The sequence below is a fragment of the Xiphophorus couchianus genome, chromosome 15, assembly GCF_001444195.1.
Source record: "Xiphophorus couchianus chromosome 15, X_couchianus-1.0, whole genome shotgun sequence".
Taxonomy (NCBI): domain Eukaryota; kingdom Metazoa; phylum Chordata; class Actinopteri; order Cyprinodontiformes; family Poeciliidae; genus Xiphophorus; species Xiphophorus couchianus.
In genome coordinates this window covers 6697720-6722045 of record NC_040242.1, presented here as the reverse complement: position 1 = coordinate 6722045, position 24326 = coordinate 6697720, and the positions used below count along the sequence as shown (strand labels likewise).

Here is a 24326-nt window from a genome sequence, read left to right as displayed (position 1 = left end):
ACACACTGTGAAAGCATCCCTAAAGCTTTCTCTAAATGACTATGTGTTCATCCACACAATAGAAAACTGGAGGCTGCTGCAGAGGAATGCTATAGAGATGAACTTAGTTACAGTAACGACCACTTAAAGCATCTCAGGGATGGAGAAAGAGTTTTTGTCAGTACTTGGAGCTTGTTAAAGAGCTTTTTGACAATCCCCTGTCACTCAGCAGGTTTCAACACATCACTGCTGTGTGGACAGGTTTTCTTTCTAGAGGCAGTGTGACAAACTATAGGTAAACTTCTTGTGGGGACTCCGCAAAGGTGGACAAATCTGGACCGGTTAAAGTCACACCTGTGAGAAAGGGGTGATTAGGTCATGTATTACAGTTTTCTAAAGATTTTTGCATAAGCACCTTGACACCATGACACTGTAGCTTCTATTAACAGTTATCACGATGGTAGATGCTCCTGCCAGTGGATGCCTAGTCTACAGTCCTGGCTGCACCTAAATGTGTCGATTTCTAAATCCAGCATGTCTCAAGTGAAGATGTAGCATTTGATTTTTCCTGTTTCACAAGGAAACAAAATTCCACTTTTTACCTTTGTGCCAAACTAAAATGGTGCATGTCATCTCTTCTCTGATTTTTATCTAGTTTGCTCACTGACAGTAAGTTTATTTATTTTTGATGTATCAAACACTTGTGAAATTCTGAATGCAACAGTATATTTGCTCATATTCTTTCTTGTTCCTTTTTTCTTTAAATGTAAGCAAATAGGCTAGTCTGTTGTGAACTTAATACAGTGTCATGATATAGACTGCACTGCATATACGGAAATTTATGGTACTTTAGAGCAAAGTGTCAACAAGACACTCTGGAAGCCGTAATATTCATCAGTTATGATCAGACAAGACATTTCCAGGAGCAACTTTAGGACTTCTTTGAAAACAGAGAAACCCTTGGTAAAAGTACTTAGGATTTTGCAAAGCATCACACTAGTGTTTAAAATCATTTCCTGCTGAGAACCAGTAGATGTGGTTATCTTTAGGAGTGGAGTATTTCTGAATGAAACATTAATTGGGTTTGCTTTTAAACAAGACCTGGATAAAAGTTTGGCTCAATTTGGTTTAATAAGCTTTGGGTACGTCAATGTGGGTGGGCACATTTTCTCATAGGATTACTGGAGTGTTTTTGTTAGAATAGCTTAAATTAGGAGTCAGAAGTCTAAAGACTTTTGTTCATTGACCCCAGTGCACCACAAATGCATTGTGGTGAAAACCAATAAAAGACTGACTCATTCAGAACACCCGTGTTATGCACTTAACCCGTTTCTCTAAGCCTTTATTCCCCATTGCCTGGGGAAAATGTATAACTTCTTTTCTGCAAATGTTTCTTGACTATATGCACAAAAAGTAGGACAATAAAATCTCATAGTTGTTCTCTCAAAATATAAATTAAGCTCTGCTATGTAGCTTTTTGAGGGTTCTTATATATGTTTGTATTTCAGCACAGCTTAATTTGATATTCCATGATGTTGTGTGTCACATTTGATGGATTTTGGACAAATTCTTTACCTTCTGGTCAAAACCTTTTCCTTTTAGACATCCTGCCAAGCCCCTTGAGCTTCAACACAGATCAGATACACTCTCTTCCCTCTGACAGCTTAAATACAGCAGCATGTTGTTAGAGCTCAGTAAGGAGCTGCCCCTCCGTTGTTGGCTTCTCAAACTATCCGTGTGCTGCTAGAGTGTGACTGTATGTCTGCAAGGGTGTGAGCTGTGTGCTTGTGGTATGTAGTTTATCTTTCCTCTCCTGAGCTCTGGCCAGTGATCTTTACCTGACAGTAGTGTAGCCTGAGTGAAGTCATGAACTGACCAATGTTGGAGTTCTCCAGCAATGTAACTTAAATCACTTCAAGAGATTTGTGTAAACCTTAAAATTATGTAATTCTACCATTTAAATTTTTATAGCACATTTAAAACCAGTTCAATTGGCTATTAAGTATTAATAACATTCAGTAAATGAACAATGCATATAAACTAACATTTTTAATTGAAATAAATAAAAGGTTTCTTACAGCCTATGAAATGAAACGGGGCTTTTAATGTTTTCTGCAACTCTAAAAGCAGACAGGAGACTGTTGTACAGATGTGGGTTTACCACTGAAACACTCTGTCAGCTCTGTTTTTTAGTGTGAATCCAAGATTGGCTAATAGCAACTGATTTGTTGACCCCAGAACTCTTAAGTGGAGTGTGAGGGCGCAAACATCCTGACGGTTAATCTGGTGCTGCACCTTTTGTACTCTTAAAAACAAGCAGTGAAACTTTTTTGGAAGTTCTTTTTGATCAGAAAGCCTATTAATGAGTCGCAACCCTAAAACCAACCTTTTTTTTGACGGCTATGAAGCTTTGAGCTTGGCTTTTTGTTCATTTACAAACCAGAAATGCTAATGTTTGAACAGATGAATGAAATAATGTGTGGAATTTGGAGGACTAAAGCCCAAATAAATCAGGAATTATTTTCAAAATGACATGTATGTTGATCAAAGAGATCTAATCTTGTCTGTGATGCTATAATGCCTCATAAATAATGTTTGTTCACTCTGTGTTCAATGAGATTCAAGAACTTTAATGTTTTTCTTCCTTGTCACACCAAGTAACTGCACGTATTATTTTATATTTTAATTAATTGAATCCCCAAATATTCATCTAAAGATTAACATTTTTAAGTCACAAGAGTTCTCCAGACTGCATAACCTTATTTGATTTTTTTTACCAAGCCCACACACTCACCGATGTGGATTTTCATTTAATAGGCAACTGCACACTGGCTTCAGAGGGCCATTCACATTAGGATCGAAAAGAGCCTTGAGCCGCAGCCCCATGCTCTGACTGGAATATCAATCTATCCATTCCAGCTTTGATTCAGCGCTTGCATCTAAGCCTCATAAGAGCTGTGAGGATGAGCAGACATGAGGAAAACACAAAGGCTCCTGGACAGGAAAGTGAGTGCGAAATATTTGAGTAGGTGTGCTGAGAAACCAAATTCTGGTGAAGTATTAAAAACGATGGTGCATAGCTTTTTTGCATATAACGTAAATCTTTTTGAAGCTAATTCCAACTTCTTATTATTTTCAACTGAATGGTCATTACATGAGTTTTATTAATATCAATTAAAAGTTTCATTTTCCCCCCACAGTAGTCTGTTTTTTGATATACAAACATACATGTTTATTATAAAACATCCTTACACTATTCATGTCATTTTCTATGATTGACATTTGATTATTTAATGTTGATTACATGACATTATTTATTTTATTCATTTTTTGAAACCTGCTGTATTTTAACCTTAGTTTGTTTGGTAGAAGTAGTGAAACGGTTTAGCATTCTGTTCATTCTTGCACAATTAGTATTCCAGCTGAGCATTTAGAGCCCATAAAATCCACTTTATTAGTCACAGAAGGAAATAGTCATTTTAAGCTCAAGGGCAAGTTCAAGTGCATATTTACCCCCTGATGTTTGGTGGCAGCAACACATGAGATGGTGTTGGAATATGTAAAGCCTTGAACTGCATTATGACAAGACCATTTGATTTAATCCCAAACGTCAATTAACCCTGTGATTTAAACGTCTGTTCTACTGAATAGTAATGGTTAAAATTCAAGCAAATTCTTTAAAGCTTTCATGTGTTAACAGTTAAGATGAAGGCATGAGCTCAAATGACACATACTATTTTACCTTGCCACTATATTTACACCAAAATGTAAAGCAAAATATACAATATAATTTTACTGCTTTTACGTAAAAATTATTTTCAATTAAAATAAATAATATAACTCACTGATTATTGCAGTGTTATCAGGTCTTTATAGCATGTTTTAATACATAGACTTTCACAGAAGTATACAATAAACAGCTTCTAAAGTAATGGTTTGAAACTGTCTGTGAAAAATAACAGCTTTTTAATAGTGCAAATACCACAATTATAGCAAGCTAACACTAGCTGGTTAATTAACACGCATAGAGCTGGTAGCTAGCCTAATGAAGTTTTAAAACAGTTACCTTAATAAGAGTGATGGATGGCGCATGACTGGTTTTCACACCTTGGCAATCCGTGTTTCTTAAAAGTGAGGAAAAGTGGAAAAGCAGGCCTTCATTGCTCTATGCTCCATGGAGAAGGAGAATATCAAAGTCACTGTAGCACTTTATTCTTTCCTTCCACTCATAAAGACAAAGTTTTAGTATGACCTCTAATTTTAGTGGTTTGGGAACAATAACTTTTTAAATCTGTGGTGTATCTTGAGAGTCTTATTTAATTCTTAATTTAAGAGTGCCTAACTGACCTGTTTCAATCCTGGATACTAGAGTTGCACTATATGTTGAATATGCAAAACTTCAATTACAGAATAATCTTTGCATTCATACACCACTGACTGTTTCACCTTTTTATAGTTATGAAATAATATATGGCTCACTAACTAAGTATGCAGTATAAAATTAAATAAACTGACTCAGCTATTGATTATACAATGGGCCTTTTAGTTGGATTTTACCTTCGAGGGAAGTTCAAGCTTTTTATTTCTTCCTCAGACACTAGCAACATGAGGAGACACAACAGGGTATGATTGCCGTCTCAGCTGGTCCTTGACGTTGGCTTGGTGTATAATAGTCCTAAGAGTGCAGATAAGTTGAGGTTTCAGAATAACTATTATCTGAGGGTTGTTCACCATGCTGAGTGTTTCCAAAGTGGAAGTAGAAAGCCAGACGGAAAAGTTTTGCAAGGAAGAAGGTTGTTCAGTTTTTCTTTCATTCAACTCTTTGATCCAGACAGTAAAAGGCACGTCAGCAGCAAAGGTACGTGAGGCTTTATTAAACTAGTTTCACATACTGAGCAAGTTTAACTGCATGTATTTGTACATGACACCAAGAAAAATATCAATCTTTTAGAGTTTTCTTTTTTTTCTGACAGCCCTTGATTATTTGTGATAGCAGTCCTGCTATCAATCATTTAAAGATTTTTAAATTCTTGTAAATTTATTTAAACTCTTTAAGTCTGCAAACCGTTTAAAATGATCATTTAATTATAGTTTCCATTCATTTATGTTGTGCATCTTCTGTTATTTCACTGTAAGGCACATATTCACAGCAGTATATTCACGAACAGATTTTTTAAAATAATTTTGCCAGACCCCATGCACTGCTTTTTGCATGATTGTCACACAGTGTTTGATTACCTGATTACATTTGCAATGATATTTTACTCAGTGAATTCAGTTCACCTTATTTTGTGTTTTTTGATGCAAGGAGTCTTCGTGAAAAAGACAAAGTACTACCTCTTTTTGTCTCCTTTTGAAATTATTCCCATAAACACAACCACCCACTTTAACAAAATACCTTACAAACATTAGTAAAGTAGTGTTCACTTGAATCTCAACAGAGAACACGATTGATAATTGCTAATACTATGGTTTTAGGGTTGTTGAGCTATATAAATGGATTTTTTTTTAAAAAGTGCCCCAAAGAAAAAGTCAAGACATAGACCTCTGATGGCTACATAAGTGGTTTGCTGTGCAAGGAGCTGGCATCTTGGTAACAGATAGAGAGGTTATAAGTGTTGGCAGCACAAGTCAAGTAATGTTGGAGTCAAAACAGTAAGTGAAGGCGATCAAGTGTAGAGGATTCCTTTTAGACACACTACACAACATTGCCACTTGACTAAGGATGCATTTATACAGCAGGCAAATGTGATGCATTCCGTTTTCTTTTTTTTCAGCTAATATCTGACCTTTTTTATCCAAGTCTAAGTGCCTCCATTCTAAACTTTTCGCTGCCCAAAAAATCCAATTTGTGCCACTTTCATATTTGGGTCTGTAGTCAGAATGGTCATGTCATATTTTATCCAACTTTTACAAAATTGACGTGAGACATGCATCATAATTCTGCACCAGAAGAAGCCAGACACAGTAGATCCGGATGTAAACAAAAGCTGAAGCAGTGATAACACTTTGGAAGGAGCTAATCAATGGAAAGACAACAAAGAACCTTTTTCTACTGCAAAAAGGCCAAGTTTTTCACTTGCTCTGCCATTCTGCTCTACCTTGGTAATGTAATCAGAAAGCAACAAATGAAAATTCCAAAACTCCGCCAAGACTAATCTCAAGACAGAAAACCCAAGTTTTCTTGAAAGGTTGGCTTTTCAAGATAAATTATTGGTATTTCAAAAGCTTTAACCTGAACTGTCGGAAACAAAAGTGGGTAATATCATACGGCAGAACCTAGTATCCCAATCAATGGGGGAAAAAAACTTAATCAATGAAAATGATAGAAAGCTTTGGGACCAAGAGCAAAATGGAAACAGAGAGCTAATCTAACTGCTCTCAAGCTGACAGGATGTGAGCTGAGATTGATTCTTTTATTTCTGTCTTAGAACCAGCAAAATAATTTCTTCTTTTCTGCACAATTTAGTAAATGCGAGCTAAATCTCAAACAAGATAAAGATTAATCGTAGCAATGGGATTGTAGCAGTTGTTCCTTTTGAAAAAGGCTCAGCATAAAAAGGTTACATAGAAATATGAATGAACATGAATGAGATACTTAATGTTAAGTGCATCCCACAAGGCAATGAGCAATTTAGCTATCATGCGTCATTGTGTCCTGCTGTGAAATGATTGCAAACATGAGACCTTGAAGAGGGAAGTGTGTTGACCTCAATCACTCCAACACCTTACAAAGAAATAGGGTGACTGCTTGCATATTAGGAATTAATTTTTGTCTCTCAAGGGATTTCTGTTGTCCCGTCTCTGCCCTCGAGTCTACAATGAAATCTTGATCTCTTAATGAGGCTTTGCTGTTCATCTCCTCCTACACAACCCCGCTGTTATAGTCTTGGCTTTGTGTTCTTTTTTCCAAAAGAGGTTTTCCATGAAATCTGGATCTCTGTCCCCACCAGCCCCTTCCCCCAAGGAACTTCCTTACTGTAGGAGGATGTGTGAGTGGAAATCTGTCTTTCTTGCTCATCTCTCCAGCCCTGGTTTACTGTGCTCATTGAGGATGGTGGGTGGGTGTGCTAAGATGGCAGGAGAACTGAAATGGAACTCCCAGATCTTACCGCCTACATGCCGTTCTCTCATAAAAGCATCATTTCTTTTTAGTCTGGCTATCTGCCTTCTCCATGTCAGCACGGTTGTCAAGCTTTGTGTGATCTGCTGTGACTCATTCATCGTTCTTGAGAGTACTGATGCTGCTCTCCTTTTTTTGCAGATGCATTGGGGAGAGTATTTTTCTGTTGCTTTTAGCTTGATGTATTCTTTCCTCATAAGGCTAATGACTTCATTTGGTTTCCTTGAGCATATTTGCTGAAAAATGGTTGTTAGCAATAAAATGTGGAAATGGGAGTTCATCCTGTGGTTTAATGGAATAAATTCCTCGATGAGGAAAAAAATTAACATATTTTTCAGTGATGTGATGCACCTATTGCCAGCTTTGCAGTTCAAGAATTCTCGACTACTGGTTACAGTAGCTTACATTGGAGTCTTTGTAAATCTTAATAGAAATTTGCATCGCCAAAGAGTTATGAAAAAGGAAATTCAAATCATAAGCTTGGTGTGCTTTGGTATATATTACAAAACAAATTTAATATTGATTGCAATATGGATGCCAAAAATGCTCATGTACCTTTAGAACACAGGTGTCAAACTCCAGTCCCCAAGGACCGGTGTCCTGCAGTTTTTAGATATGCCACAGGTACAAAACACTGGAATAAAATGGCTTAATTACCTCCTCCTTGTGTAATTAACTAATCTAATCTTGTGTAGATTAATTCTTCAGAGCCTTGTTAATGACCTAATTATTCTATTCAGGTGTGGTGCAGCAGAGGCACATCTAAAAGATGCAGGACACCGGTCCTTGAGGACTGGAGTTTGACACCCCTGCTTTAGAACATTGAAATTAAGTTGAAAAAACTAAATGAAGCTTATCTGACTCATTGTCAGGATTTGCATATCTGCATTACAGAAATACTTATTTTTCCAACAAAGATTGTTTTTTTTTACTTTTTATAAGCCTACTGAGGATAATCCTGCTATCAACCATTACACCTACTTTGATTTAAGGTCAACAAAATAAGCTGTAAATGCAATAATTATACAATGTTGTTGGTAAGGCATCATAAGTAATGCGAACCCATTATGTGAGACAGTGCATATTTCTGAGTCACCAGTTTGTCAGTAAACAGATTCAGCCTATTATTATCCAATTCCTTATAGCTCTTAAACACATAAAGATACACAAACAAATGTGATCTTTCTGTCTGTATGAGCTGCCCACTGTAGATATGTGGTTATGTTGAGGTTTACCAGTTAAACATCACCTTACATGCAGACAAAGTCAAGGATATGTTTTCTGTTATTTTTTTCACCCTCTTGGCAACCATTTTATCTTTATTGAAAATATAGAATTGTTTAAAATCATTTCTGCACTTTCGCACTCAAGCAATCATAAACATAATACGACTTTAAAGTTAATGTTCTATTTAGCCTCAGATGTCAGCCTGAATGGGTCAAAGTGTAGAAATAGACTGTGCGGTCACCCAACCAGTCATTATGCCAGTGAACGATAAGGTTTTCATTGCATTGATGTAAAACTGTTCTGTGTTGTTTTAGGGCAAGAACCAATGAATATTAAGTGTCTCTGGTGTAGTAAAGTGATTGTTGTCAATATGAGCTGCACTGCAGCACAAAACCCCCTGGAGTTTTTCTCCCCATTTTGCTTATCACCCTCAGTGGATCATTGGCTCAAACCTGAGTTTGTCACATGGGATTATTGTTGCATACTAAGAACAAAATGAAAATGCTGTGTTCACCAAAATGACAGTCTGATCTGTAATTTCTTTACTTTTGTTTTTGTTTAAGCCTTCTACCTCTTACCTATTGATAATTTAGGCAATGACAGACTACAAAACTCAAGAGGTAAACCAGTTCTATGGCTATATACACAAAACATACAGAAAGCTGTTGATTAGATATCCTTCATTTCTTGATGGGGAAGAGATTACAGTAGACAGTATTGCAATGACGACATCAACTATAATCAATCCACATTTTCAAGTCTATTTTTCTGTCTTTGTTTCCACCACACTTTGTAAGCTCAAGCATCTCTGCCAAAAACATACATGAAATAAGGGCATTTAAGGTACTAAAAGTTTATCCTACAGGCAAAATATATTATTGACATGATAGATATCCAACAAAATATTGCAATCTTTTAGGTTTTACCCATATAGCCACCAGGTAAGTATAGTAATTTATGGGAACATTTTCTTTTTTCTAAACTTAAACAAGCAATTATTATAAACATGGAGTAAACTTCCTCCATTACTTCATGCCACTGAAGTTGGAACAAATGCATCGATTTTAAATATTTGATATCCTCGCTACAGTTAGATCAGTAGTTGATGTTTTTTTTATAGTAAAGAAAACATCTTGTTACTATACACCTCTGCTGTTTCCCCTGGGTTTGTCAGGCATGCTGCTGTGTGATTTTTGTGACTCAGTTGTCTAGGTTGATGTTAATGCATGTGGTGAAATCTGTCTGGTCCAGTCATCAGGAGCTTAATGATTTGCTCTTTTCATGTCCTCAACCTGGTCTGTCGGGTTACAGATTTGGATCTCTCCGTCATGTGTCATCGGACAACAGATAAGGGCTTAGATTCAGAACTATACGGATTAAAAGATGGTATCATGTTTGTGCTTAGAAGTGTAAGCCTTCTGGTTTTCTTAAAGCTTACTTATTTTGGTTTATGTCCAAGGTTGTTGCCAGGCTTTTTGGCTGAAACTGAGTTTATAAAATAATCTGATTTAATCTGTTTCAACCTAAAACTTTCAGCTACCATCTGTGTCTGTCAGTTTTCCTTAACAGAAACTATGTGCTCTTTTTTTCAGCTCCTCGAAGGCAGCTTCACTTCCCAAGTCAGCCATGAAGTCGATGGACTCATCTTCCAGCCATGTGGGGTAAGTCACCATCCATTTTTGGCAGCTTGTCATTTGTCAACACACAAGTTGAATGTCTTCTGCTGATTTTTCTCACTTCGGGCTTCTACATGAGCATTAGACAGCTTGTCATTACCAGCAGCTATTTGTCACTTTCTGCACCAGGGCTTGTCCCTATGTCATTGCAGAGTAAAACCACACTCTTACTACCTTCACATACACGGAGCTCTATGTGAGACATTAAATCAGATATATGGAGGTTTGTGTTACGATGGAAGTGGCCTTGACGGAAATTCTGATTTACTTTGTTTTAGAACAGCAGAAAATCACTTTTATCTCCTGACAGTAATGCTATTGCACTGTTCTTCCACTGCAATGGACCCAGGGGCCTATATTTCTTTATGCAACACATGAATAAATCTGCATAACATTGGTGAAAGAAGGAGCTGAAGTGAGTTTTTTCCATATTATCCTCTGCTTCACCTTCTGAGTTTTATAGTTTTAGCTTGATGTTAATCAGCTCTATATTGTCTCTTCTATACTTTGAATGCTGCAGTAAAGTTTAATTTACTTGGTCATTTGCTTCAATCTACGGTAGTTTAATTATGACACTTTATAAGTGAGAAAGCATGTAAATCTCTTTTATAAGCTGACATAATTTTCTGAACTCTTAATTAATTGTCTTTGATATATTTGTCAAAGTACCAAAGCCTTGTGAAGTCTTTATGGCTTCTTCCTATGTTGCCATTCATAAGACCCATCCATCCATCTATTTATAAATACATGCAGACATCCATTCATAATATGCTCAAGCTTAGATAAGCTGACCCAACTCCTTCACAGTAGGAAGCCAACCACTCCATTGTTTGCAAAAGGTATTGGTTTAAAACCATTAATATAATATATAATATAATTATATACTAATAAGCATTGATGAGACCAGGGGTTCCCGAAGTAGATACCATCCTATCCACAACTACACCTTCAGACTACCTTAGCAATTGCACAATGGTTAAGACTTCAAGCACGTTTTCATGGCAAAGCTTTTAAAATCTTTGATTCAGTCCAGGCTTCTGATTAAACTATCCATTTATAGTCCAATAATCACCTGTTAGGTGTTCATAGTTGTAGTTATGGTGCATGTTGCATTCATGAACTATGAAGGAAGCAAAGCTATTTGCATCAGGATGTAATATTCAGCCTACCAGTTCAACCAGTTAGAAAAACTTTACTTAATGCTACATCATGAAATATTTTTTTTTCCTGCATTGATAGAAAAAGAGCCTTGACAAAATACTATAAGGACATAAACAGAATAGAAAAATAGTATATCAGAGCATGTACAAAAGTATAGGCAAGGCAACTTTATTTATATAGCACCTTTCAGCCAAATACAATTCAAAGTGCTTGTACAAGAAAATTAGAAACATAAAAAAAAAAACAAGTGGATTAAAAATAAATGAAATTAACATTGAAATTTTGAATATAATGAATGAATAGAATTTAAAAAAAATTAAGAATAGGCTATGTCAAATAAGTAGGTTTTTAACCATGTTTTAAATAAACTCAAGGTAGGGGCAGTCTTACAATGAGCAGGAAGCTTATTCCAGAGTATTGGAGCATAAAAACTAAAAGCTGCTTTGCCATGTTTAGTTCTGACTCTCCGAATAGTTAGTAGGTTTGATTCTGATGATCTTAAAGGTCTGAGTGGTATATAGGGTTTAAGAAGATCAGAAATGCAGTCTGGGTTTCTATTATGAAGTATAAGTATATAAAAGTATACATACGGTTACTATGTTTTCACAGTATTGAGAAAGTGTCTCCTGGAAAAACGTCTTTATTGTAATATAAGCCTAGCTTACATTTGAGTTGGTCATAAACAATGAAACTAGGACAAGAAATGTCTTGTATGAATCAAATCCAGTAGATTTCCAATTAAGCAACCCATACTGTATGAATAACTGGAGCAATGTATTCGGAGCCTGGACTACTGCTTCTCTAACCGATGGAATGTCGAACATCTCCTTGGTGAAAATTTTATAATCTATAGGACTTTAGCACATTTAGGGAATTTCAACCAGTTCTTTTGATTGAAATTCAACAGATGCTCTTTAACATTTTTTTTTTAAATTACTGCCCTTATTTGCCTCCCTGGTTTTCCCCTTGTATCAGATCATCATTAGATCATAGCATGATGATTACCACTGCACTTTTACTTCCTGCTGTTACGTGCCATGGAAAGGATTAAGTAGCAATCAAACAAGCAATTAAAGCTTCTCTGCAACTTGTACCATATGGAGACTGTTCACTCATAAGCATAGCTTTTTGAAATGTATTAATAGTTATTTAAAAAATGCAAAGCAAGCAAGTTGCATCTTAAATCATACATAACTGTAAAAAGGATAGATAGGAATAAAAGACCTTAAACTATTGCCGGAAGGGGTTTCTTGTTTAGATATTTGAAATTCAGATTAATAGCCATAGAAAGTATGATCTACTAATAGGAGCTTAATAAGATTTTGTGGGCCACCGCCCAAGATTTCATAATGTAATTACGGCACAATATTTCTCATCAAAGTGATATCTTGGCTGATTTCTTTTTTTATGAATGTCACACAAGCAATCTTTGCTTAAAGCTACATTCACAGGTTTGTCTCCATTGTGAACTAACCTACAAGAACCTCACACCTTCCTGAGGTTTCTGTATATAGTCCTTTTCACTGCAGACTTGGGTCACATTAGATTATAAAAAAAATCAAATATATAAGTCTAAGACCATGGTTCTCCAATGTGAAAAGGTGGACTGCACCCTCTTGGTTCAGGGTTAGTCTCTGCCTCAAGAAGAGGAGTTTAAATATCTTGGTGTTGTCTTCACAAGAGATGGGATAAAACGGGAGCTTGACAGATGGATTGGATTTTCATCTGCAATAATGTGGAATATGCTCCATTCTGTTGTGGTGAAGAAAAAGCTTAGACAAAAAGCAAACCTCTCTCCTTCTTTTAGAGATTTTCCAAGCACATCCCACTGGGACTAGACCCAGGGAAAAACTCAGAACTCACTGGAGGGATTATATATCTCACCTGGGAAAGGTTCCCCCATGAACTGGAGCGTGTCGCTGGGGTTTCCTCCTGGACCTGTTGCTTTCACAACCTGAGCTCAGATATGCAAAAAGACAGAGAACATATAATAATGTCTGTAATTTTTAAAGACGTTATTAGGGATTCATTTCAGATCCAGAAAATGCTTATGTTTCTTTTCACATTCTGTGGCTGTACTTGTTGAAATTTCAGTCCAATCTAGTCATTTTACTTATTTTACAACTCAACTTTGTGAGTTTTATTTGGTTTTCATAGATTTAGTGGGTAATTATTGCTGTCATTTTGGGTTTCACAGCGAGGTAGCAACAGTTCTCGGGAGAGCCGTGCAATGAAAGTCAGCCAAAGCTTGCTTACCCATCTGCATTTTCTGTCCACTTTAACAGAGAGACCATCTGCGTTTGCCTCTCCTCAAGCTCTTTAACTAATGCCATAGTCAGGCTCAATATAAACATCTCAGTTCTGCAACTGCTGATGCTCTGTTGTCAGTTTGGTAAACTATAAGGTTTTCCCTCTTTCTACTGCTGTGTTTTGAATAGTTTGTTGTGTCCGTTCCCCCACATGAAGAAAGCCAATTAGATTTGGTTCTGTTACTTCCACAGTTGATTACATTCTAAAAGCGTAAGATTATGAGTGTCTAATTTAGCTGCAAATTGTTTGGCATTATGTCTAAGAGAAAATGTTTTGGAGAGTCTACAGAATGTTCAAATTGTTTATAATCCTGGGTAGAAAGCAGTATTAGATTTAGAGCAGTACCATGTTGTTTGTTGCCTCTGATGTGAGGTTGTGTTGTCCTCTGTAACCTCTCTGAATTTTATAGATCATAACTAATAGACCCAGAGACAGGGCTCTCTAAAGAGTGCCAAGCTGTTAAGTGTAAGAATGTATGTGTCTGAGCATTTACTGAACCTGCAGTTAAAATGGCAACATCATCATCAGCATCCCAGTTGGGGATTAAGAATTTGCTGTCAAACAGTGTTTTCGGATTAGCTGTGGCAGCTTTGTTTCAGCGACCTGAAATGATTGCTATTCATCAAACAGGAACGGAACAGGCAAGGGCAACAAGGCAGACATTCTGTCGATGAGAAATCTGATTGCATAGACAAGCCGTTGTTCAGACAAGTCAATTTTGCTGTCAGGTGCCTTTTATCATTCCCCTGATATAATTCTCAACTTTGAATTGGACGGAAGTCCTTCTATCTCACTGCAAGGCTGTGGCTGTTTCTCTCTTCATCTGAGAAATTAGTGCTATTTGGCCATTGTTCAGACTCCTCACTCAGAAGTTTATAATCACAATGATTTGTGATTAAATCGTCATCATTATAAAGTTTCATGCAAACCACAAAAAACACAGATGGTTGGATCTGGACCTGAAAACCCTGAAGGAATAATGATTTTGAATAGACCTCTACCTGTAAAATACAGTCATGGAAAAAAGAAATATTTAATATTTAAATTGTTTCAATTTAAATATTGAAACTATGACAATTCTCTAGTAGTTTTTAGTTCTTAAACTTATAAAGGTGGTAGCTCATCAAACCATCTCTATTAGCAGGAACTTGAATTATTTTCTGCATGACTTTATGAAACATGTAGAGATAATTTGGGCTCAATCTTCATTATAACTATAATTCTTTCATTTCAGTCCTCCTCAGGCTCTCGTAGGGGCCAACCTCAGCACTTCAGTTTGGTTTAGCTCTGGACTTAGACTTTTTATTTTTAACAGAACCAGATTTCTCCTGCCCATTCAGTGATTGGATGGACAGAAGTTCCCCCAAAGTGCTTACATGCAAGTCAGTGGGTCCATGAGGATACCCATGCGCAGTTTAATTTATTTAAATAAATGCCTGCATCACATCTACACACCATTCTATCTACATATCATAGCACCATTCGTGCTTTAATCAAATCACCAGTGTTTGCATATGAGGGTTTAATCCTTTGTAAAACACTCATTGTTGAAAGAAATTGCCTTGATATGCCACCTTATGTAAATAAGTGGTTTTTGAATCATTCAGAGCAGTAGAAGCTAGAATATTGGTTTTTAGGGAGCTCTTAGTTCCACCCCCTAGTGTGAGCATTTGATGTTCAGCATTTGGCAGCACATTCTCCTGTGGGGGATTCCAGAGCTCTACAGAGTTGGCCTCTTTTGTAAGATATGATGTCCGCTGCTTTCATTTGTTCAGTTTAATCAGTCTACTACAAAGACACATTGGCTTCCATGCTTTAGTACTGTCTCATTTTCACACAAGTGTCACCCAGCGGGAAGTGACCACCCACACAGAAGCCAATATGCATTTCTGTCATCATACCTGTTGTAAATGTTACCAGTAAAGAATGTTTTTATGTCAATTTGAGCTTTATTCAGAGTACATTTAAAATGTGAATAGCTTATACAGTACATTATCAAACATTAGGTGCTAAGCAATTTTACAGATAATATTTGTACTTAGTACATGTGAAACAAACCATAACATTTTCAGTACTAAAATAATGTTCTATAATTTACCTTTAGACTGCTTTCTTGGGGTTCATAGTTGAATTTAGTTGTATTTATTGTTCAAAAGAACTGAAACTGTTATGCTGTAATGATACTGTATATTGTAACTTACAGTTTAATCATTGCAAAATACTAATAAATAAGACTCAAGTAATCCAAGGCATTTCATTAAGATCCACAAAATAGCCCTTTGACAGTTTGGGAACTTATAATGTCTGTGTTTTGTGTATTTAGGCAGTATGTATGTTTTTATGTAGACACTGCAGTGTTCCTTGTTGTTTTGGGGTGAGTTGTTTTTGTTTACTTTTGTTGATGTTTACATAAAGCTCTGAAAATTTATAAAAACAAATAAATTAAAAAAAGATGCAAAAAATTAGGCACTTGTACCCTAGAGGACACACAAAAAACGAGTACTGATGAGAATATGCAACGAAGCCAAGGAGCATTACATGATTCAGATGGTTACACATTTCCATGGTAGAGTACAGAAAATAGCACTTTGAGATTTCTGAAAAAAACAGCTTATGTAATCAAATATTTTTAAAGCTAAATTTGCCCTCATTGATTAAAATATTTCTATGTACTGAAGCTTTGAGGATGGTCTTACATATTAAGTTGAATAGAAGGATAGTTATTTTGATTAAATGTTTCCAGAAAAGTCTGTAACCCTGATAAACAGAGAAAGAATTTGGAGAAATATTTGATGCTGAGGCTTGATGGAGGGCAACATGTTTAATTTTGCATGACAAATAAATCCTAGATTATTCTAATTTCATTTGGTAGTCTCCATTTATGTACCAGCTTTCCCTCGTTTTGTAACAATGTTTAATCATTTTATGTTTACAGATGATTATAATTCTGGCACTTACCTTTGATAATTGTATAATAATTTTTGGTGATTCCTAGTTTGCTTAATTGATAAGCTTGATCATTTTAAAGGAAGAAGTTTTTTAACCAACATTCTCTCTTTCACTACAAGGAAATGATTTACTGTATGTTTTTCTCTGAAAACATAATTTTGTTGATATTTGGTTCTTCCTAAGTAAATTTGAAAACTACACGTTTGTGACTAAATTACTGTTTATAATATATTAAACTGCACTCTTAATGTTGCAAAATCATGATTGTGGTGGACTCTTGAAGATTTGGTAAACTGTACAATTTCAAGGGCATTGAATCCATACGGTGCATCCCAGGAATATGTTTCAAGAATTGAGTAAACTTTTCCAACCCTTGGTCCTTCTACCTGAGATATATTGACTGAGATTAAGAAAAAAAAAAGTCATCAGGGCAAATAGACAAAGTGATGCACAGTAATGCGTGCTCTGTAAAAGAACCAGCAAATTTATTGAAAAATTACTATATTAGAATAAAGAGGAAACAAAAGACAGGGCGCCGATTCTTATAAATGTATATTCTTCTAAATGTATGACCCACTATTCTATAAAGTCATTCATTCTAAGCATTTGTTTACCTCATTTCAACTCTAATACAACAGTTTGCTATTGTGTTTTTAATCACTTTCACCATTGGCAGTCAATAATATGTAGAGCCTCAAGTCTTTGATTTTTGTTCCTCTTAATCCTTACACTTGTGTGGTGTTAATCTTTTCTGTTGTGAATGGGATTTAGGCTGGTCTCGAGGTTAATCTCAGCAGGGGGTTGTTGAAATGAATGTCCATTAATATGGGTACAAAGGTTACCTCCACAGCAGCAGTTGCTGGATGCTATCTCGCCAAACACATGGTGTCCTTGAAATGTGTTTTCTTTGTTTCAGCAGCATTGAATAAGTTCTGAATTGATAAGACAACCATTGCTGCAGATGACGAAACCGCTTCTAAGAACTGTCCAGATGGTAATCTCAGTGTAAAGACTTGAAAGAAGAATGTTTGCTTTCTTGTTTTTGGCAGATCATTTAAACTGTGCAATAGAAAATCTCAGTAAGCATCCAAGCTGTGATATGTTTGCTGCTGGTGATTAGATTATTTGACAAATTCAGTTGTTTTTTTATGTAGGTGACCACATCACTAGGTTAATGCGCATTTCTCTTGGCTTAGGTATCTCTAACACCTGCCTTACCTCATGGTTTACTCATTAGGTTTTCTTTTTCCCCATTTTCTCTTACTTGTTTATCACAAGATATATCTGTTCTGCTGCACCAGGGTGCACCAGAACCTTGGCTCAAAGGCCCCCCTGGTGCCAGTGGGTTTCTTAAATAAACCCTATACAACGTTTGGGCTGAAACTGAGGGACTGCTCGTCTCCTAGGAACAGATTTATTGGACTTTTGCTGCCTTTTGTGTGTAATCCACAGCCCTCTTGAACATTAAGTCTGCCCTGCAGCACAAGCTGCTATTGAAATAAGGCTTTAAAAAAATATTTCAATCAAAGGACTTGCATTAAGCCCTCTGGAAAACTTGTTTTGCTCCTATGTAATCAGCAATTCTATGAATCTTTTGTCGATTAAAATTGCTTAATAGTGTAATAGGGAACGTTTTTGTGTGCATTAGCTTTTTTCATCAATCATGCCATCTAATATTTATGGATTATGGTTTCAGATGTTGCCTGAATGAAATAAGCTTTCTATAGCTGTGAGTTTCTTCATTGATTTGGTTTAATAGACTTCTTCTTTGTCTGAATTTCTCAGAAAATGCTAATTATTCCTAACAGTGAATGAAAAGCTCAATATTTAACATGCATCTGTACTTTGTTGAGGGTATTATTTATTTTGACCTTAAGAAGGGCTTGCAAAAACAGTGCAGCTGTTTCAGAGAAAGAACAAACATGCTCTCTGAATATAACTAGTCTTGTAATATCCTGGTAATATTACAAGACTAGTTATTTTAGTCTTTGTATAAATGAAAATGTATTATAAAACACCATAAAGATACCTCTGAGATGTGCCACTTCTACTCAAATGTTGTTGCAATATCCCTAAAATAGCTTTGCGTCATTTATGTAATGCCATGCAGACACACTATCTACACCAGTGAAAATTAACTCATCATTGCATGTTAAATGCTTGGTTCCTGACATGGCAGGAGACTCTGCCTTACTGTTAAATTTAGCTAATGATTGTTTGAACTCCTCTTTTCCTTTTTCTTTTTTTCTTTTTCCTTTTTAGGGAAAAAGAAAAACCTTTTTAGGGAAAAGTCCTCCTCCATCTAAGTCTGTCTTCTGTATCCTCTGTCCTCATTCTAGCATACTTCTACCAATCTCAGCGCCCCTCATCTGCACAGGTCCAAGCCATCTCAGACTGGCCTGTCTAACTTTACCTCCCAGTCGTTTCACCTGTGCTGTACCTCTGGTGACCTCATTGTTAATCCTGTCTGTCCGACTAAAAAGGTTGGGGACCGCTGCATTAGATGATCTGAAGAATGACATATCACTCAGATTATGTGTAAGATTCTTCACAGATACTGTTTATTTTCAAAATGTATTAAATGAGACCACTTTAAAGATTGCAAATTTGTCTCCCAGTAAGAACATTACTGGTACTTGCATTTTCCTAAAAATTGCCTTCTGACATTTTAATCTGCACTGAATATACTGCAGAGCAAAAAGCAGATGTGGATATTCTCCAGCTTTTTGTTTACTTCATGTCTCTTTTTAAATCAATAAAAGCTAAATTTCCTCCTGAGAAAACATTGATTGTGTTAGATCAATTACACCCCTCCATTTCTCAACTTTAAAAAGAAATTCACATCACTGTTGGGAGGATATTTGATAACTTGTAGCATAGTTTATGATCTTGTCCCTCCTTGTGTTCTCATTTGTCTCTTTTACCTGGCTTTTTATCACCTGCAAAGCCAGGGTTGCAGCTCAGGTGAGTTGATGTTGGATAGTGATGCAAAAAAACAACAAAAAAAAACTGCAGACTACCCATTGGTCAGACGCAATCCAAGCTGAGGTTGTAACTCTTAACATTTTTGCAGAGCCTTAGGTCTTGAAAACACCCCTGTTGTTTTTATATGTTTATTTATTCATCTTTTTTTTTTTTTTGCACAAATTGCACAAGCGATTCCACCTTTATAGCACTGCTGTTCAGCTATGGCTCCTCTGATGATGCCCCTGCTGCAGCTTTTCAGTCATACTCTTTCCTTGATGAGCAGTGCTGGGCCATTAGCATTTGTGTAGGTAGTGCAGGGATGTTCTCTATGGTGTCGTCTTGGATGAATTTCGATTTTGTTTTCTATAGATATCACTTTTTGAATCAAAATACTATGTGATATTTTTATTGCTGTAAATCCAATATTTATCTTGATCCAAATAAAAAAGGTTTTAAAGAGCTTGGCTGGAGTCGTTTTTTATTCTAGCACAGTAAGAGCTCCTGTGCCACCTACTATCACCTAAAGCTAGATTCTGTGAAAGCTTTTACTATGACAATAGACTGACATAAATTGTCAGTTCATTGATGCACTTTTATTTCCATATTTCTTATTTCAATAGAGCTGGAAAAAGGTTGAAGAAATATTGTAGCCTGGTATGTTATTTGAAGTATATAAACACAGTTAGGACAGCCAATCAGATAAGTAATAGTTCATGGGACCAATGGTGTGTTTGGTCTTTCAGTATGTGTACCTCAACATTATTGTAAAACTAACTAAAATCAAACTGCATTACATTTCTTGTAACTTCTTTGTTTTTGAACCCCTTTAAGAATACATTTTTAAAAATCTTTGACTATCACTACGGTTTGTTATTCTTACATTAAGTATTAAACAAATTTCATATTGTCACTTTCCTAAAATATATAGTTTTTATTTTGCCAAAAGCATTTTTGTGAAGAAAGAGGTGGTGATATTTTTGCCAAAACGACTGTTGGCAAAAAATTATTCATGCAATTATTTTTGGAAGATGATAATATTTGACTCAAACATCAGATACACTTATATATTTACGTTATTTTTCTATGAAAGATTATTGGCCTTTGTAAAATAAAAGAAAAAACAATAATTGGCCACGAAGGAGTGTATTTTGCGTATTTGCGAGACCACCACCTTAGAGGATGTTTGGCTCTTTTTTGTCGCAAACGTATGACTAATCAGCAATTTTCTGATTTTTTTTTTTTTTTACAAATTTCTGACTCTACAATGCCAGGGAATATCTCAGCTTTAATATTGAAATGTATGTCTTTTATCATGAAAGATTTAGGAATTCAAGATTAGCTAATTCAAGATTTCGAAACCAGATTTTATCTCAGTTTTTTCTTGTAAATATGTGAAATGATTCTCAAAGTTTAGAGTTCTTTGGCAGAAATGTGTTTTTCTGTGCCCAAATGTCTTTACTTTATCTACAACTAGCCTAATAATTTGTCATATTTAGCTTTTAGAAGTGAAATAAGACATTTGCTAATGCATTATCTGGAGGCTTCCATTTTTTCCCCTCACACTCTGAAAGTCAAAACCCCTGACATTCTGATTTGAAGCAGCAGGTAATTTCTATGCAGTGGCACCTCATTACTTGAAAATGAATGTGATAGACGAGAGATGTGCTCCTGAAGGCAAGGTCGACACAGATGGTCTGTTGTTCGCTTCAGTAATAAACTTTTTTTATATGCAATCACTTATTGACTAGACCGACAATAGTAATGAAAGAGCAAGTGCATCAGGCAACACATTTTCATTTAGAAATGAATTTGAAGGCTGTCTGTTGATTCTACCTGCAGTCTGATAGGCCTTTGATAACGTTGTTGCCATGGTTCCTCTGGCATGGACTCATTTTGAGAAAATATCACTTTAGTTTAAAATGGTAGCATACAGATTTTAGCACGCAGGGTTGGGAACAAACCTGAATGGAGCCTCTTGGACTTTTAGTTTATGCTGTTGACAACATTTAAATATTTTTTTGAGTTAGTGGGGCTCTTTATTTGGATCACTTCGTGTGATTTTAATTTGAAATGCTACATAGTCTCCATGTAAAGCATTGAAACTGCCTTTGAAGCTTACATAAATTTTGATTTGATGGCGTCAACTAGCTATAAAAAAAGACGGTAGCATGTTTACCACGGAGTTGCATCACCTCATATATTCAGAATAGTGTTTGGAAGCTGGTTTTCCAAATGGTTAAACTTTTCTACTTCTATTCATTATATTCAGCTCAGCAGTTTGAGGCATTCTTTGTTTTTTTGTTGTTGTTGTTGTACAAAGTACTGTCAATTTTGCAGCACTACTATGCATAATCAGAGGTATTTAATTCATTTGCTGATACAAAGTCTCAGTCATATGCTAAAAAAGTGAATGCTTGAAAGTTCCCTTTCAAAAATAATTTATTTCACATCATCAGGAGTGCAATGTCCTCATTAAAATTAGGATGGTGTATTATTTTATACTAACTGTAGACTTGGAATCTGGAAGCTACAAATCTCCAATCTGAGAGGTTGTTTTAGTGGGCTAATATTTTTACAAGCTCTTCCAAATGCCTGCATCCAAAGTTCCCCCTTAAGAAGACTGATGCATATGATACGATGTCTTTAAGGGTGATTATTTGGACACTCTAGGTACATGGAAAATCAAGATTGCACATTATAAATCATGCAGAGAAATATTCAATACCTCCAGTGTTTTTGAATTCAGGGTTTGCTCATAAACTCTTGGGCAAAGAATCATATATTTAAATTTTAATCTCTAGGTAAATTGGCTTTACGTGGTTCAGGGAAAGGTGTGTGAAAGTGGCTTGAGTTTTATATAATCCAGAAAACACAACAGCTCCACAAAAGCCGGTTTTCTGTGTTTTTTCTGCCTTAGTGGCCTAACTTTCCACCTGCTTTCCACAGGGGCGTATGAGGGCTGAGTCTAGACCCTCTTTACTTTTTCATGTGCTGTGACACTGCAGGTTCTCCTGAGGAATCCTGTCTGTTTTCTCACAAGTTCTCTCGAAGGAGACTTCTGTTACCTGGCAACCTGACAGTGACGGAATTTGGTCATCTGTTCCCGCCTCCACCCGTCGTCATGCCTTTACATTCCTCATGTTTCAGTGCGCTTGATTCACATCCTTCGAAATGTCAGCCGCACATGAATAATCCAAGCGGCAGAAGGAAGGATGCGGTCTCATACTGTACGCTGGTGCACGGTTAAACATAGTTGTGATGTAAAACCTGGAGTCAGGGTGAATCATTGTGCATAAATATTTGTATTCATTTCTTTCAGCCAGCTAATACACCAACAGGACTTGTTAGTGGAGTCCATTTTATAGGTTTTTTTTTAACTTTCACCCCCAAAAAGGTTCTTCAGCGATTTGGTTCTTCACCGTGTTGATGTGTCAAATTGTCGGCTGATATTTTCTGGAAAAATAAATCCGTTCTATAGTATAAAATTTGTTGTCCTTTCTACAGAGGTACAAAGCTGGGAGATGTGATGACATCCTCAAGTGGAAGCCTCCCAACCTCAACTCTGTGGACTTTCGCCTCAAGATCACCAAAGTCGGAGGAGAGGGGTGAGTGGCTGTTGCCAGGACAACGCTCTGCCTGACAAATCCAATAGCACCTATCATTTTGTTACACACCAGGGTGTGCACACTAAGAAAGCTATTCTTATATACACACATATGTTAAAAGCTCTGGATATATCTGTCCTAAAACCACGTTAAATTTCTTTGACGTTAAATCTTTCTTTTTCATTTTATGTCTTTTCTTCCCCCTTGGGGTTTAATTTCTTCTGCTACAGTACAGCCACACTCTGACCAAGATAACTTCTGTCTCCATCATTGCCTTTGTGCACCCGTTTGCTATCTTGTGTCAGGCACTTTTTACTTGCTGTACAAACTTTGTCCTTCTGGTTCTTTCATTTTTGTGTGACATTAATTATTCATTTCCAGTACTGCAGATTCAAGCCCTGCTCCTGATAAACATAACTGCAGAAAAGCAATTTGGTTGTTAAGAAGATAATCAGAACCTTAAAGATATTTTGGACCACACAAATACACTTTTGAGTCTAGAATTGCAAAGCTATTGTAAAAGTAGGAAATGTGTAAAAACTTTATGTAGTGCCTGATGAAGATGAGATGCTCATTAGCAATTCTAATATTGGAATATGTCAATAGTGGATGATTATGAAGTATATAGTCAGGATAAAAAAGCTATGCATTTTCAATGTTAAAAAAATCTTCTGAACAGCATGGAGGAAAATGTAGCAATTTCTTTAGAAGACTTTTTTTAAGTAAATTTTTTATTTGAAATATGGGAGATACATGAAAAAACAATATTATCTCTCTACAGTAGAGTGGATTATTTATATTTATATTCCTTTATTTAATCAGGTAAACCCCGTTGAGATCTAGATCTCATTTTCAAGAGGGACCTGAGCAAAAAATTTGCAATACATAGCAACCTTTTTTAGAGGATAGCAATCTTGGTTGCTTCATAACGTTATGAAGACACTCATGAGACGTTATGAGTGTCTTCATAACGTCTCATGAGTTGCATGACATTTACTGCAGTTCTTGCTTTAAACTGGGGATTCCACTGGACATCAGAGCCGCCTGTACTCAGTAATTCATAGAGGAAGCATTATTTTCCTAACAGACAATTCAAATAACAAAGTCTGATCTTAATATGTGCCACAAAATAGAAACAAACATGCCTTCAGACTCTGCTGTTCCTCCTGCTTGGTGACGATCACTTGAGGACAGAAACGAAGTATAAACCAGATGTTGGGGCGCATTTACAGCAGAATAGTGTAGCGGATTCTGTTCAGTTGGGAAGGGAATGCCAACAATTTTCACACCTTCATTTTGGTTTAGTTCATCTTTACTCTGCATGTTTGA

The 24326-nt window shown here is 36.2% G+C and overlaps 1 protein-coding gene across 1 annotated transcript in view; it reads left to right on the top strand.

Annotated features, from left to right (window-relative positions):
* Window positions 1-24326, top strand: part of rngtt (RNA guanylyltransferase and 5'-phosphatase) — an 87393-nt gene that overhangs the window by 42998 nt on the left and 20069 nt on the right. The window contains exons 12-13 of the mRNA XM_028040626.1: window positions 9922-9990; window positions 22897-22997. Coding sequence (XP_027896427.1) covers window positions 9922-9990; window positions 22897-22997 — 170 coding nt within the window. The remainder of the gene's footprint in view (window positions 1-9921; window positions 9991-22896; window positions 22998-24326) is intronic.